At 35.5% G+C, this 17962-nt stretch overlaps 2 protein-coding genes across 2 annotated transcripts; both read left to right on the plus strand.

Annotated features, from left to right (window-relative positions):
- The first annotated feature begins 824 nt into the window (after nt 1–824).
- LOC110458395 (diamine acetyltransferase 2-like) lies at nt 825–5739 on the plus strand. Its single transcript, XM_021510074.1, has 5 exons — nt 825–1074; nt 1598–1649; nt 2362–2433; nt 4001–4155; nt 4869–5739. The coding sequence occupies exons 1-5, from the start codon at nt 1009–1011 to the stop codon at nt 5034–5036; spliced, it is 513 nt and encodes a 170-aa protein (XP_021365749.1). The 5' UTR covers nt 825–1008; the 3' UTR covers nt 5037–5739.
- A 1662-nt stretch (nt 5740–7401) lies between these two features.
- On the plus strand, nt 7402–12627 carry LOC110458376 (diamine acetyltransferase 1-like). The gene is made up of 5 exons (XM_021510044.1): nt 7402–7467; nt 7862–7919; nt 8608–8679; nt 11134–11288; nt 12314–12627. Exons 1-5 carry the CDS (start codon nt 7402–7404, stop codon nt 12482–12484), a joined length of 522 nt encoding a protein of 173 aa, XP_021365719.1. The 3' UTR covers nt 12485–12627.
- Nucleotides 12628–17962: the final 5335 nt, after the last annotated feature.

Genomic DNA, 17962 nt, shown 5'->3' on the forward strand with positions numbered 1-17962 from the left:
TTAAAAGCTATACCCGACAGATAGGATTTTGCTGTGCTGGGAGCATAATTGCCGACAGACAGATATGATATAAACTTGATAATATCTTGCAATGGTGGAGGCCAGGATGTGGCGAGATGATACTGTGAACGGAAAGCCTCGAATACATTTATACTTGCAACATATGCTTTAGTAGTATTCTCAGAAATAGAAGCTGAAATCAATTTCGTAGTTTCAGCTTGGAGATCAACATTTGGAATGCTACTGGGATTGCTGCCGGCTCTGGATCTGCCATTGGTGCTAGTTGCCGGAACCGAGCCCACTGTAGACGAGATATAGAATCTACTACACTGTTATGAATACCCCGAATATGGACAGCCTTAAATTGTATATTACCAAACATGGCATGTAACACAAGTGGACGGACTAACTGCATGACCCTTTTCAAAAATAGCGAAAATTTAGATACAAAAACTTAAAATTTGTTTTGACAAAATATGATTATGCTTACCATGGATTCTGAGATAGCAAGAGGAAGTTATAGGGGAGATAACTCTAACATGAATATGCTCCGCTAGGCTTAGGTAACAACCAACCAATAAATAAAACCTAATTTGTGCTTAGATAAATCAATTTATTTTTTTACATTAAATTTTATTAATTTTGTGTTGACATATTACAGGGGTGTAGAGAGCAAACGTGAGCGTAACCCCTGGTTACCGATGATGCTATCACTGCAAAAAAAAGAAGACAACAACAACTAGCCTATAGGCATACTATGATTGCAACAAAATACCGGGTAACATATTTGAACTGACACTAAAAGCAAGCTTGGTGAGAGGGTGACTAACATCGGTAAAGACCGATCGGGTTTAACGTACATGTGTGTGTGTGGGATATATTCCAGGGCCCTCAACTATTATCACTGATATACAAGTGTGACGCGTACGCTTTAGTATACTGGTATATTTTAACCCCGCGCCCAGAAGTAGGTCTGAAACACACTTTTATCCACAAGTGACATTAAGAATGTTGGATTACAACATCAGACCAGCTGTAGATAAGGATTGTGAGGAAATAACTCGACTGAGACAGGTAAGACAAAATACACACGTGTTCACCTCAACGTGTTTGTGTGCACAGGGTGATGACACAAAAACATGACCTGGAGTTTTTAGTACCGGAACAATTCGCTTAAAGAAGTTGTTGCTTTCTTGAATAAAATATAATTTCATATCAACTGTTTTATATATGTTTGAAAACAAAATCACATATAGGACCAGGGATGTCCACTACACCTCCCTGATAGGACACATAGGTTCATTAATATTTCCCCCATCTTATATTAAGCGTGGTCTCTTCCCTATGGCTATGCCCGATATGATACGCGGTGTTGTCTATCTGAAGCTATTTGAATGAATACAGAATTCACTGCGAGTACATTCAATGTTCAGCTGTGTTATCGATGTTAAAAATGTGTTAAAAGACAATACCAATACTATAACCGATCCTAAGTCTCAGAACCGAAATACACATCAAGGAAATCGAAAAATATAGAAGATAAATTATGTATAAAAATAACAAAATATGGTATACAAATGCATATCGCTTCTTTCAGGAGTTAGCAGATTACAGCAATGTATTAGAGAAAATGGGAATGACAGCTGAAAGTATGTATTACTATTTTTGTTTTGTTTTTAATCAAATTGTAACTGATCAATAAATAATCCATATATCGGTATATTTGAGGTTTGTGTTGTGTCATAGTAGATTTTTGTTGACACCTCCTCAAAGCACCCAGACACCAAACGGTGTCGGAGAATGCCACGTTTTAATATAGTAGTGTGCTCTGGCCCCACACTAGACTTTTATCTATCAAAATGTCTAAGTCCGGTGTTAGGGCCAGAGGAATCTCGGGCTAGAGCAGTATATGCTTACCAGCATCCTCAATACTCCAGGGGTTACTCTCATTTACGCTCTCTGTACCCCTGGAATATGTCATAGCAACATCGAAGGCTTGTTGATGAACCAAGAAGACTATTTCGATCCTTTGATGTACATCAAAAGAATCTCGCGGTCGCGTAACGGTAAAAATTGGCTGACTTTGAAGTCGTGTGTCGCCGCTTTGTAATCTTCAAAGGACAGGTATCAGCCTAGCGATTGGTCCGGTTTGTTTTACCTGAGACCGATCTCCAGGGTTGCAGAGAGCGTACGTGAGCGTAGCCGCTGGATATTGAGGATGAATTACCAGGACAACAATACACGAATTGTGATATTATCAGTAGTTTACTCATAGAACAGACACATCAGCATATAATGTGGTCATATATTTTTCAACTGTTTTTTTGTGACAAGTCTTTAAGCTGTTAACACTTTTTACAGAGCTGAGAAGAGATGGTTTCGGCGAGCAGAAATGTTTCGAATGTTTTGTTGTTGAGGATACTACAACAAAAAGTAAGTTTGGTTTAGAATTTTGAAAAAGTGTATGGCTTCCGACAGAAATTATAATGTTGTAACTGACTTATGATTTTTAAAATAATCGATATTGTAAATCTCAGTTAAAACATCAATAGAAATAATATTATTGAAATGTGTATTGAAAATAACCGTTTTTGTCCATCAAGTTTTGTTGCATACCCTTTATATCTCCTGACTTTAAGAAGTAAAACCCCAACAAAATAAACTGTCACCTCATTTTGTTGATAGCTATTTGAATCAAATACTGTAGAAGGAAATGCTAGTGTCATCTTGAATATTTTAAACATTTTGTATAATCGCTATCACAAGAGAGTTGTTATTTAAGGAACATAATTTATTTTTTCAACATTTATGAGGTCATGACAACATTGTGTTCTTGACAAATTCCATTTATCGCGTTACATGATGTTCATAATGGGCGGCATCGCGGCGGACGGTGAACAGAGCTACATGTGCAGTACTAGTACATCATGTGATAAGGTCGAATATGTTATGTAAAAATAACTCATTTTCGTCCATGGGTCTAAACATACAGAATGTAAATATATACAAACAAATTCATCTTTCTCAGTTGTTATTAAAGATATAATACTTTAAAAAAAAACACATTTTTTTTTTACTATTTCTGTTACAATTAACTTTAAGGATATACTAATTTGATATTGTTATCGCTAAGAATATACCTTTTTGTTTGTGATTTATCTAAAAGATTTGTGTTTGTAACAATTCACAGTAAAAAGTATACCATTTTGTGAAAATGTTAATGTTTGACAAATGTTCGTAGCAAGGTTGGTTTGCATTGTATGTACTTACGTGAATTAATAAAAACATGAAAACAACAACAATTACATCAACAAAAACAAACAACAAATCACAAATAAACGTTTATATGTTTTAGGAAATAATATACACGTGTGATGGGAATAGGACTCAAAAGAATAGTGTGGAGATTATCTGCTTTGTCTTACAATGTAAACTAGGAAATAATGGCGTGTAAACAAGTATTAACGACTGCAATCTTGATATTGTTACCGCATTGTTTCAATTAAACACTCCCATTCCTCTCTCGGAACACGTACGTTCAATTTTCGTATACTTGTCCATGATATGGGTGTGCATAGACCATATCCCGGACCTGCCAATAATCGCCCGGCGCTTGCCATAGCCATTGCACTTCCGGTTAACACTTTTTCTGAAATATCACGTGTCAGATACAGGACAAGTGAAACAAGCTGAATATGCGTATTCATCTGTATTTGTAATGTTGTTCATTGTGTTTTATTTCTAAGGTAGAATTTGATTACATTGCCGAAGAAATTTAGATTTGGTGTATGTTTTATGTGTTGCTGCTGATGATGTTGATGCTACAGCGCAGTATATGATAAAACGGTTATCATATTACTATGTCCATATCCTACTCGGTATCAGTCCCCGACCGATTCTAGCCCTCGGGCCACTAAGCATGTATCCTCTTTCTACTGTGAGAGTTCAATTATAATTATGATAACAACCTCAATATTAATACTGGTGATGATTGTTACAGCTGCAGATGGCAGGGCTTTCCTGTGGGGATACGCCCTGTATTTCTACACCTACTCTACATGGGTTGGGCGTGTCTTATTCCTGGAGGACTTGTACGTGTCAGCGGTCTACAGAGGGCGTGGCATCGGGTCCAAACTTTTTCAAACAGTAGCAAAGGTAAAACTGTGACGGTATTGCCCCTATCGAGCACTCCTAAAATGTACTAGTGTGTGTATTCGAACGCGCATTTACTTTGTTTACGTGTATTACGTCTACCAGACATCCATAAAAAGTGACCTTTTTTTCATGTTTAGTTTCCTTAAACCGGCTTTTCAAGAATTTAATGTGATATTATGTCATTTGACCTTTATGAAACTATTTGTCACTAACTGGAATTACCGAAGCTTACTGTGTTTGTATTCCGTCCAAACGTTTGCTGTCCTTCGATCAGTTCCAAAATGTTGTCTGGGTCAGGTTTGGTACACCTTGGCATCACTTACTGTTGTCTCATATTAGAGTGTAAACAAAATATAACATGGAATTTTAATTTTGTTCATTAACGTGTGGGGGACTATGAAATGCATAAAATGTATGGGGTAAACTTCCCAACCACGTGGGGTTTATCCAGGTACTCCGGTGTCCTCCCGCATTAAGACCCCTGCGCGTAACATCCGGGCCAACATGAGTGATTAATATACAAGTTAATTAATATAACTTTTTTCATAATTGTGGTAAGACATAAATAAAGTTTATATATAAATGTAGATATTTTGAACGATGTTGGGTCTTGGAAGCATAATCTATGTACTCTGATTACGTGCAAATACGTTTTTTCACATATTGCTTAAGCACTAATGATATCTAACTCTATCTGTGTCTGTTTGAATTAGGCAGGTATAACGCAGGGGTGTGAAAGGATGAAGTGGGAGGCCTATAGCTGGAACAAACCATCTATAGACTTCTATAAGAACCGAGGAGCTTGTGACGTCACTGCGTCAGAGAACTTGAATGTGTTTCAGATGAATCGACAAGAGTTGGAACACTTATCTAAGTCATAACGATCTGGTTGTCATGATGTCGACAGCATTAGTAAGCGTTTTAACTAAGACATACTGGTCGGGAAAACAATGCATAAAATCTACTTCCGAGATGATTATCCTATTTGTGTTTTCATTCTGCATATGTTCAGAATATTCTGTATGTGTATTAGGGATGCAGCGATACATGCGACGATACATCGTTATATTTTGAATACGGTACGATACGCAATTTATTTTGGAGGTTACGATACACCTCCGATATTTTCCGGATTGTGTCGTTTCTGAATTTAGTCTACTGATATCAGTTCCATGGCGAGTGACAGCTCCAGCTCGGCATACTCTTCGAAAGACGTGAGATGTGTGAAACTTTAAAAGTAATACCCATTTTTGACAAAGTCTATTTCTACTGTTGCTTTATGTATCGTGATACGTATCGTATCGTGACCACAGTATTATGAAACGTATCGTATCGTCTTGTTAATGTATGGTTGCAGCCCTAATTAAAACGACATTAAGAAATTTAAACTATGAAGTCACATGACGCTTACAGACTTGCTTAAAACTGATTAAAATAAGCGCATGGCACATGTACGCACATCTTCGAACAATCTGCAGCTTCATTTGTGTAACGATTCGAATAATTGCATGGTTCACCTGTCGAGACCTTTGAGTCCCTAGGGACTCTTGTCAGTATCTCTTCATTGAACTTCAATAAACTATTCCCCCCTACAACACCTGCGTTGTCCTTCCTTAAAAGACTTTTTACAAAGTAGTCGACTAACATAATCTATCAAAAGCAGTACGAAGTTCCTGTGTCTCTTGGTCGATTGCAAGAGACACTAACGTATGTATATTAATTGAAAACAAATAGCCCGTCTCATTTCTCAGTTGAGAAGACGTCCGTCACAGTTTTGACCATCTACTCTGAAGTATTGGTTCCGAAAGAATGGAAGGGACCTTATGTAGCCCTTCGTACTTTGGTATACAATAGTCAGAGTTGACTAACTCCGAGCAGGTATGTTTCCGCGTATATATATATTGCGTCACACATATGTACGTGAGATAACTTATCTGATTGAGTGAATGAGTGAGTGGGTTGTGTTCATGCTAAGTACATGTTATTCCCTGCACGAACAGTCCACTTATCATTCGAACACCAGCTTTCGAACCATCACTGTTCATCGTGCATTCCCTGGTAAGTAAGTGTGAATGCAGAAACATGTATACTTTTATTTAAATATTAAATGTAATTCGTACCATTGAATCAGTCATTGTGTGCGATTTATGTAACGTTTGTCAGTGTTCCTGTCGTGTATTATGTATTTGTTTGCTTAGGTTACACTCAAAAGAACCTTAACGGTGTTCCCGAGCCTCTGGGTCCTTTGCAAGAGACTTCAACGTGTATATATGAGATGAAAACAACTAACCCGTCTCTAGATAGGGTACGGTGACACTTAATTTGAGAAGACGTCCGTCACAGTTATGACGATCTTCTCTGAAGTATTGGTTCCGAAATTATGGTGGAGACCTTACAAGAACCTATTGGTTGGCCGATACGAGCCGTATCTTACAGGGGGATACACAGGGGCACTGCGGGCATGTATTCCATCAAATAAGGCACCATAAAGGATACCACGCATGCAAAAGCGGAAACCGAAGAAACAAGTGATCCAAGCTCAAGCAGTAATGAGAAGGCCCAGATCCTAAGTCAATGTCGCCATCGAAGATAAATGGCTCCAATCTCCACAAAAACGAAAAACGTTTGAAATGCGTCAATATGACGAAAACTGACGTAGGCAAATCAGATGCAAAACTCCTAAGCAAGTGAAATGAGGCTGCATTTCATTGCCGTTTCGTCCAATTAAAACTCATTGAATGTAATGGTCAATACAAATGAATGTCTAAAATTTGTTGAATCTTATGTAGGATTACACCTTTTATAACGTTGCTGAATTACACATTTTGGATATAATACAATTTATTTTTAACTCATATTATAAACAAACCGTGCGAAATCAAAATCCAGCTGCATGGTTAAGCCTCGAGGACTGACCGTCCACCAGCACCTGAAAGCCCGTATTTATCTACATGTTAAGTAAATCGATGCAGATATCCGTGAAATAATTCAGCACCATATGGCGATGAAATAAAATCATAATATTCAGAGGCAAAATTACAAAATAAATTAAAATAAATAACTAAATAAATAAAAAACAAATAATTATTCATGAATAATTGTGATATACAGGTGTTATCGCTAAAACAACTCAGAGGGCCTTATATATCAATATAGGGTGAACTTCATGTTATCTGTAGGGCATGACCTATTCAATCAACTATAGGATAGTGCAGTGAATAGGTTCATCAACAATCGACATTTAGAATGACGGATTACAAAATCAGACCGGCTGTAGAGGATGACGTTGAGGAGATACTTCGGCTAATACAAGTAAGTTTGTAAAACTCATTATACCTCATTATACCTCATGTGTATTATTCACGTCTGTATACGGTAAATGTAATAGCCCAAACAAATAGCACCTGCTATCACAGGAACGTAACAAATATTGACCTTTATGTGTACGTCACTTTAAGTATAACGTTATATAAATGGAAGAAACTGGATATTTTTGTAGTGCTTGCAAGTGCAATATTACGTCATATTATATACATATTATCAGTTAGAATTAACAATTACTGAAATTTATTTTAAAACAAAACAGCAAAATAAATCGCTGAGGAATACAATTTTAATTGTTGATAAATGATGAATGAGTGAGAGAAAAAACTGTCAATTTGCGTGGAAAATTACATAACGTAAATCGTTATATCTTTTCCTGTAGGAGTTTACGGAATATCTTCACGTCAAGATACCGGAACAACTAGAGACGATATCTGAAAGTAAGCTTACTATTTCTTTTGTGACGATAATTAAATTGTTTCTTATAACAAAAGAGGCATAACAAGTTTTATAAAGAGTAGCATGTCTGTACCACGAACATCTAAATTTCATGTGGGATTCATAGGTAAAACAAAAACGCGTCCAAAATTGCTGTCAACAAATGACGCTATGAAGTAACTGCGTGGTGTCTATCTTATCCAAAAAACGTCATTACGCGAATCTTGCACTGTGTTTTTTTGTACATACAGTAACCACATCCCTTTACTTTCTATGGGGATATAACTGCAGCACAGATAGGCCAAAACGTATCCGTTAACCAGGTAGCTCAGTCGGTTAGAGAAATAGTACACATGTATTAGTGACAGCATAACAATGTGAAGTCTAGATTTCGAATACCGGTCTAGTCCCAGTGTCTGTTTCCCCACTTATCCCACTGTTGAAGATCATATTTTGTTTAAATCATCTTTAGTGTTTTTCCATACAAGTCCCGTAATGTATGGTTTCCCTATAACAAATGATGTATTTAAGCTATGGTCATGCCTATGGTCAACAGTTTCCAATGTGTATTTGCAGTTTTTGACAGAGGTACCGGGGATACTTAAGTATGCAAAATAATTACTAACCAATTCTATGTCCTGTATCCGCTACATCTGTATGAACATTTACGGTTGACCCCCTTCCTTGTAGGACTGAGACGGGACGGTTTCGGCGAGCAGAAATGTTTCGAATACCTTGTTGTGGAGGATACGACTGCAAAAAGTAAGTTTTGTTTCCATCTTTGAAAGATTTGTGTCTAACAATAGTGATGTTAATGTTGTAATAGACATATGTGGTGATATATAATGCACTGATTTGATTGTAAATATATGTATATATATATATCAGAATCAATAGGAAACAATTTTAGTATAGTTTAACTTTGTTTAATCACATCCTATAAGTAATACACAATACAAACATGGTTGAACATAATATTATAATGAATCGGAGACAGAAACAAGTGTTGATACAATTCTTTAAATCTGTTACCTTTCATGGTAACCAACACAAAAATCTAACTATAGATTTAGTGATCCGAATAGGATCAATTTACAGGGACAGTCGGAAGAGAGTGAGGAAATGCAGTGTAAAATATGATACATGTACACAATATAATGCATTCAGAAATTCGGTACAATGTGGGCAAGACAAAACCTAATGTTGCGTCATCGTTAGTTTAACTTAAAATTGAACTGTGTTTAATATTCAATTTCAATAAAAGAATATAAATGTTTATATATAAGATCGCTTCATAGACAAGCTACAATATAATTGTAATAGGACGAGGAATAGTGATAAAGACAGTGCCATCTCTGGGGCTCGAACCCGCGACTCTTGGCTCTCCAGCCCGATGCTCTACCGCTGAGCTAAATAGAAATTCCCGACAGCTGACGCTTGTAAGCCAACCTAATCAATGCACAACGTTTACATAATTCTGTTTAAAAATCACTGAAACTCATTGGAAATCCTTTTGGATATGTGTAATGGAATTGACTTATTTTGACTGTCATCATACATTTTTTCTATTTGTTTTTACTAGTTTCTAAGGAGTGTGAAACTGCCACAGCATAAACTGACAACTCCTCACTGGTTATCATGCCTTATGTGAGGTCCTAGAGAAAATATCATTTAAATTAGGGGTGCTTATAGAACAACAAAGTGTACCATCGCTATCACTGACATACTACGTACAAAATACTGTTTCCCGGGAAACTTTCGCCTAGCCAGACTTTCGCCCTTTGCTCATGAAAACAATTTTCGCCGAAGTGTTAATTTCGCCCTTCGAATTTGATAAGTATGTTTATTGTGCTGTTTACTTATTTTCGTTGTCATGACATATTCGCCCTCATATAGGAGGGCGGAAAAAAGCGAAAATTAAACTGATTTTAAAAAAGCAAAAGATTTCCGGTATACAGTAATGCATATAAAATATCATTTAGAATATGTTGTACCAATCGCCGAAAAGAATTACGTATTTTGTTAATGTTGTAACTAAAATACACAACTGTGTTAAAACCATAACAAACACTATCATCTTGTGTTGTCAATAATGACTAATATAGCATTTTACACTAGATATCAATAAAACATTTTTTTGTATCAATTCACACTGAAACCGTAGGAATGTATACAATTTTGGCATTACTTTTATTCGAAAAACATGCTCGGTTCCTGATGGGATGTTGTATATTTTTCATGTATTGTCAATAATGAATAATATAGCATTTTACACTAGATATCAATAAAACAATTTTTTGTATCAACTCACATTGAAAGCGTAATATTTTTCCTACAAATACGATTTCAGTTTTAGTTAAGTATCACAAAAATATACCTATTTGTAACAGTTTTCTCTATATTATTTAGTTTACTATATAATTACGATTCCTGCTGGGAATGTATACAAATTTGGCATTACTTTTATTCGAAAAACATGTTCGGTTCCTGATGGGATGTTGTACATTTTTCATGTATTGTCAATAATGAATAATATAGCATTTTACACTAGATATCAATAAAACAATTTTTTGCATCAACTCACATTGAAAGCGTAATATTTTTCCTACAAATACGATTTCAGTTTTAGTTAAGTATCACAAAAATATACCTATTTTTAACAGTTTTCTCTATAATCTACTTTTATTTTATACCAATTATTATTTAGTTTACTTTATAATTACGATTCCTGCTAGGAATGTATACAATTTTGTCATTACTTTTATTCGAAAAACATGCTCGGTTCCTGATGGGATGTTGTATATTTTTCATGTATATATGTCCCCATATAAAATTGGGAGCTTTCTGCTGTGTCTTCGGCTTAGGAATCACTTATTAAAATGTGTATCCTCTACAGTGTACTGTCTATTTCCATATTTTAGTTTCTTACTCTTCCAGAAACCCTTGTCGTACTCTCCTTATATTGTTTCAAGAGGGTGCATGTCAATGCTTCTTATGGTCATAGTTTGTCCTAGTGTTATTAATTTTGAGTTCGAATGACGGTTTTGTTCACACATTGGTATTCCCTTGACGTTTATTTTCATACTGAACCATTTCCTACATATCTAATCCCCATGCTTCACCTGGCACATAAACCGTTTACAAACTGTCTACCGTGATACTAAACAATGGTTATTATAACAACACATGTAATAATACTGACAACCGTTGTTACAGCTGCTGAGGGCAAGACTGTGTTGTTGGGGTTTGCTTTGTACTTCTACACCTACGCTACACTGGTTGGACGTATCATTTACCTTGAGGATTTGTTCTTGTCAGAGGCCTACAGGGGGCGTGGCATAGGGGCAAAACTTTTCAAGACAGTAGCGCAGGTAATCCTGAACTCTTCAATTCCCCTTCTGTGATTCTGTTGCAGTGGATCTTATCATTATAATTATTAGTTCCTCACTAGTACTACCGCAGGATATTAAAAGTTTGCACTGTCCTTTCATATTAATTTTTCCGTTTCAAAGTTTTTCCATGCAAATCATTTAACCAATCGTACATAGAGTTTCAAATTTTGGTTTTTACGCAAATATTCTCATTGTCTAACACAATAATAAACGTATAAAGGCTGCGTTCTTTGGATTTTCCCACAATACTTCGGTGAACATTTCTCTGAGACAAACAAGACGTATGACGCATAGTCAGCATCGAATCGTCGTAGTTCAATATGAAAATATTCAACTTTCAATGCTTGTGTCACTGCTAGTCATATTCATTTCGAGACACATGTTTCCGCGTCAATTGGTGAATATCGCGAATTTAAATATTAAATACAAAAATAAGTATTCAGAATATAGAAAGGTCAACAGTTAAAAGTTAACACTCTTTCCAAGATAATATTCATTTTGCAGAGTAAAGTTGGACAGTATTCGGAATAACGAATAACGGAAAACTGTACATGTTTTATATTGTCTCTGTCTCACTCCATGCACGTGTTCAAAAGTTGGGCACCGGCACTGGTTCTATAACCCTTTAAACCCAATACTCGATAATTGTCAAAAATGAAATTTTGTTCATAGAACATGCTCATGTTCCTGGCTCAGAGTGAATGCCTATTCAATCCTAATTGAACTCGTTGTTAATATTCTCTGAGGTATCCCCTGTACTTGGAACCTTTCAAAATGTGGGCACCGACATATACTTCAATTGGAAATCCTTTATAATTTTGCATAGCGAATAACTTTCTAACTTTACTTGTTACCACGAGAAGTAAAGTTAGAAAGTAATTCGTTATTCTGAATAACTTTACTTTGCTAATTAGTTTTTAATGCTTGTTATGGATGATTTGTTTTCAGTGTTTATATTACATGTACACATTTCTGATAGAGTCATATGTGTGTGTTTGAGTTAGATTGGTACCGCACATAATTGTCAGAAGATGCAGTGGGTGGCGCACACGTGGAACAAACCGTCCATAGAGTTCTATAAGAAACAGGGAGCAGTGAATATGACTGAAAAAGAGAAGTGGAACATATTCCAACTGACCAGGCCGGAGTCGGAACAACTATCTAAGAAACAATAACCTATTGATAGTAATGTCGAAAACATTTGTATACGTTTGAACTAAAACTTGTCTTGGAAGCTACTTCTAGGAGGATTTTCCTGTTTGAATTATGAAGTTAAAGGAAACCAAAACTCGATATGTACTGAAGTAAATAAAAAAAGATTCAATCAAAGACGTTGTCATGTTTCAATCATTAATTAAGAACAGATCAGTGTAATAAATGATGAAATATATCGTTTAACACTCCCCAGTGAAGTCAGGATCGTTTTCAACATTCTTCAGTAGTCACATTCAGACATGCAGAAACAGCTGCTTTAAAGGTTCTGCTTCGAGGATCTTCCTGTTAGTTAATTTATTTAATAAAATGTAGAAATACAATAAGTGAATAAATTAAACCAATTCATCAAGGGTTGTCACGTTTTGAAAATGAATTGACGAAAACGTGTATCTGTGTGTAAAAAATGATGAAAATATAAAGCTAGAAATTGTCAATTTAGGTAATCTTTTACTAGATATTTGTTATCATATCGACTATAAAATTTAGCAAATTTCATTTGTAGGGACTTATCTGTCAAATTGTGTTGCAAACCGTCCTTTGATGTTTTGCATATATATATGCATATATCAAACACACAACACTTCCCTTAAATAAATCATTGTTTATTGTATTTCATTACTTTAAGCCTGAATATTACGAAAGAGTCAAACATGCACACATGAAAAAAGGAAAGTCATTAATACAAATAAAAAGACATGGACAATAATGAGCGGAATTCGCTTGAAGTAAGCTAAGTGAAAACAATTAATAGATCTACATATTTCACGTTTGTTCATGCAATACATCTTTATCAAGTTTAGCTGAGAACTGTTATCATTAGGCAAAAGGCCTGCTTTTTACTTATTCATGACCCATGCAATAGACTTGTATCTAATTTATCTAGTATAGATTGATACGGTTATGCATAGACCTACCGCAAATATAGGACTTTATCTGATGCAAAAAAATCTAAATTAACTTATCTAGTATTTACTGTCACGATTATGCAAATCTGCAGCATGCACAATTTTTTAGTTTTTTATTTAATACACTCATATTTTATTGGACAGACCACAAAATCAAACATGTAATTGACATAACAAATACATAAAACTACATCTCGGACATTCAATGCGCCTTTAGCTACTGATCTACCATAAAGCAAGTTTTAAAAAGCTGTTGGTACTCCGTACCGCAGTCTGCGATTTTATTATACAAATACAATTTATCGCATTAAAAGTTGTCAACATTGTTCTCAACACTGCCGGTTCATGGTAAGTTTAGTACTTTGCCGTCGTCTTTTAGTTTCATTTGTTTCTGGTTTCCTCGCGGAGCTCTTCATAAGAACATGTTGCCTCACAGTAGTTAATTATTTTCCTGAAAGAAACATGTATCTTTGTCAGAGCTCGAAACATTACACAAAAGTTCCCATCCTCAGTTGAATTAGAAGAATATGTGCTCTTATCTTTAACAAGGGTTCTAAACGTTACAACGAGCTTCATGACCTGCTTAATTGACAAAAACAGACGTTGCAAGCACAACAGCAAAAGGATACTTTTGAATGATGCTCACATAATTTTCATTGTACTTAAAGTCAAGTTACCAAAATGTACAGCAAAGTCTCGGCAAATCTGGTTCATTTATATTCTATCTTAAGTTATCAATAACTTCCATCACAATTCAGCATAGTTTTAACAGTAAATTTTGAATTTCAAATCGAAATTGAATTACGAATATGGCTGCCATGGCAGATACAACACATTCACAAATAGGCGCCAAAATAACAGTAAACGGTTAAACCAATCACAGATCATTTCTGTACCACATAAGAAAACTGATTTACAGTAAAACCTCATTTTACTGCCACCATTTGTTCAAATAAATGTTGGCGTTGTAAAGGGGTTTGGCGATGAATTGAAGGAAATGATAGAAAACGTGCCATTGAAAAAACGGTTAAGGAGGTGGCATATGTGAGGAGGGGCATTATATCGAGGTTTAATTTTACTGGAATTTGAGTTAAAAGAGAAAACTTATTTTACGATAGCTGTCATGGCGGCCAAATAGAAATTCAAACTATCTCCAAAGAAGAAAAATAAATCTAAGACCAGACACTGATAATTTCCATTAAATTTCAGTAAAATATTTTCAGCAGAATTTGCGTTTAGGTAAGAATAGATTTTCAAAATGGCCTATATGACGGCTATATTTGATTTCAAATTGGTTACAACTCAGTTGAGACCATATATCGATTATTTCCATCACATTTATGAATAATGAGTTCAAAATAAATGTTCGATATGTCTGCAATCGCAGTAGTACTGAATTTCAAGTCGTGCGACTGTCGACGAGCAACGGAGGAGCTAAAAATGTTTTTTCACAATCTCGTTTAGGATACAACAAAATGAAAACCACATGGGTGATCCTTTATATCACTGGAGCACTTAATAATCTCCTGTGGAACTACAATGTACATATTACAGCTGTCCTGATCTAATGGAAGAGCCCTAGCAATATCTAACACATTTCGAACTGCGTGTCACTAGCACTGACACACAGGTCAAGTGCTCAAAACGTGTACATACATTTTCTTGAATTGAAATATAATGTCTCGCACTATAGACTTTGTAGAACGAGACATCCACTGCGCCACAACTTCTACCATGCATGCTCAGCATGTCGTAGCCAGTTGATACCAGCTCAACAAATGTCATACATTCTGAGAGCTATTTATCGGAGACACAAGATCCAATAAAAACACCGATTTAAAAGATACAGTCCTAAGGATATGTAAACGCATATGTGGGAACACTTTGAGTTTGATTATAACTTGATTTAACACGAGATGATATCAAAGCTACGACACCTATTTGTATTGATATGACGGTAAAACTCATGTGAGATATAATACATTAGAACTGTTTCTCCTGTTGTACCGTCTCTCTATAAAAGGCAAAACCAGGAGCAATATAACTGCAATGATAGACATTGAACCCGTAAAGTGTAAAGCATGGGCCCAAGTTCCAGTGCTGTCCTTGATGAGTCCTGCAAATAAAAACAAAACAAAAAGAAAATGTTTGTCAAATATACACATACCCCTTGCTATTGCTTTTATGAATACTTAGTCTAAACGAAGTGTAATAAACGTGAAGCTTAACCAACAAAGTGGGACCAAGCAAAGTCTACCCAAAGTCAGTTTTATGCAAATAGTTGCTACAGTGACCTACTTTTGATTAATTGGTGTAGTACTCATCAAGATGTAACGAAATTTGAAAAATGATGAATGTTCGACTTCAAAGATATATATATATATATATATATATATATATATATATATATATNTTTAATTTTGCGAATTAGATCCCTTGCTCTAGATTGTGTCATAGACGATGGAGCTTAATAGTTAAATCAAACAAATGTATCCTTCGGACGGACCGACTAAAGGGCAAAAACTACATGCCTCTTCCCTTTGTGGCCAGGACACACATGCCTCTTCCCTTTGTGGCGAACGCACACATGACGTTGAGACTGTTGTTGCCGTCCAATTTGTATGAATAGTAAATCGAAACTAAATATCCGCTTTACCGGCGAAATTATGAAACAGGACAACGTTTGGAATGAAATCAAAACCATGATTTGTATAGGAAAAACATAACATCAATCGCTGTCATTAATACCATGGTATTGAATCTGGTGCCTCATATTGATTTTCATTTTTAAATGAACTTTTAGATTCATATAAAATATGACGGTAATATTAGTCTGCATAACAATCAGAACTAAGGGTAAAGGCTATTACTAATGGTAGCAGATGGAAAATGAATGGCTTAGCTTGGATATAAAGGTAACAGTTAGCAACAAGTTAAACTAAAATGTTACCATTGTCTCTGAAGCGATCTGTTTATGTTATATTCAAAATAAAATGTTCAATAAAAAGCACATGTCGCAATGCACTTTGGAGTGTGCAACCGAACACAGACTGATTTAAATTTATTTTAAATATCCCGATATATGATATTTGAACAAAACAGTCGATTTCATCTGTTACAGAAGGACATTAATGCAATACCCTAACATCTTGATAGTTTTGTTTTATGTATACAGTATTCGGGGCTATCATATTATATTTAAATAGGTTTGTCAACGCAATCAGTATGATACAATGTAACACCATTATCTGTGGTTATGAAATAAAAATGCATACAATGTTTTGTATATATCATTTAATTTTATGATAATTCGCCATGCAATTCTATTTTTTTTTGTTTCGTTTAATGCATATGTGTGTTGCATTAATAGCTTACAAAAGCTAATTTTTCTCGTTTATGTGTATGCGACTCTAAATGAACTGTCTTGTATCAATTTAAGAATAACACGAAGCACTAATACACATTTTTAGGAGGTCGTTAAATGCTTTTAACATGTACCACATGTGATAGGATATTAAGCTATTTAAAGACACACAGAATTCTCAAAAAGCATGATTAATTTGTAAATCAAGTCAAATGATGATGACCTGTCAAACATGTTTCGGTCGTGAACAGGTAAGTGCATAACACCTTGACTCAAAGGCTCTCTTCCATGTCTGGCATATTATCAAAGCTAGCTAATTGTTTGGATACATTTGACTGCATGGTATCTCAGTCTTATTTGCAAGTCTTCAGTCTTAATTTCAAATCAGGCTTAATATTGCGATTTCAGGGTATCCTAAAACACAAATTTGAGACTAAACGGATATAATTCTATTTAATTATTTGTCAACTGCACTACAATATACATGTACCTCACTAAATATCACAGTGTGTTAAAACCAACACGTCATATGACCAGTCGGATAATCTTCATCGGGTAACTTTCACTCAGTCAACTATTTTCTTTTTCATCATTTCCAAGTCCTTTTTACTGTATATATATATTAAGAATATAATTGGATTAGGCATAGACATCGCAAATGAACCTTTCTCAATTTCCCCTTAACATGTAATAACTATACAGGTAGGGTATGGTATATACTGAGACGTCCTAAAATGGACTAAGCTTTGAATAGGACGTTAAGTCCTACAAAAACCAAACCAAACATGAGAACATGTATTCACTGTCACGATAAGTTCGCTACGGAGGGCGACAACGGCGAAACTTGCCCGGTATACAGTATATTCAAATATCCTACCAATGTCATTCTGAGAATTCAAGATACATACCTGATGCCCAAGGGTTAATGAGTGTTACAATGGAAGCAGCTAGACAGATAAATCCCCAGGCACTGGGCAACAATTTTAAGCCGACTTTATCGATCAGAAGTATCAGGAGGGTGCTTTGGTATCCTCCGGCAAAGCAGCCGTACGACGACATAAACAGGGATAGCGTCAGAAAAGACCGAAACAATGGCGTCACGATCACACCCACGGCACAAACTGCAACACATATGGTAAAGATGACGTGACGGCGTTTTGGGAATATGT

Source organism: Mizuhopecten yessoensis, unplaced genomic scaffold (genome assembly GCF_002113885.1).
Source record: "Mizuhopecten yessoensis strain PY_sf001 unplaced genomic scaffold, ASM211388v2 scaffold9561, whole genome shotgun sequence".
Classification (NCBI taxonomy): Eukaryota; Metazoa; Mollusca; class Bivalvia; order Pectinida; family Pectinidae; genus Mizuhopecten; species Mizuhopecten yessoensis.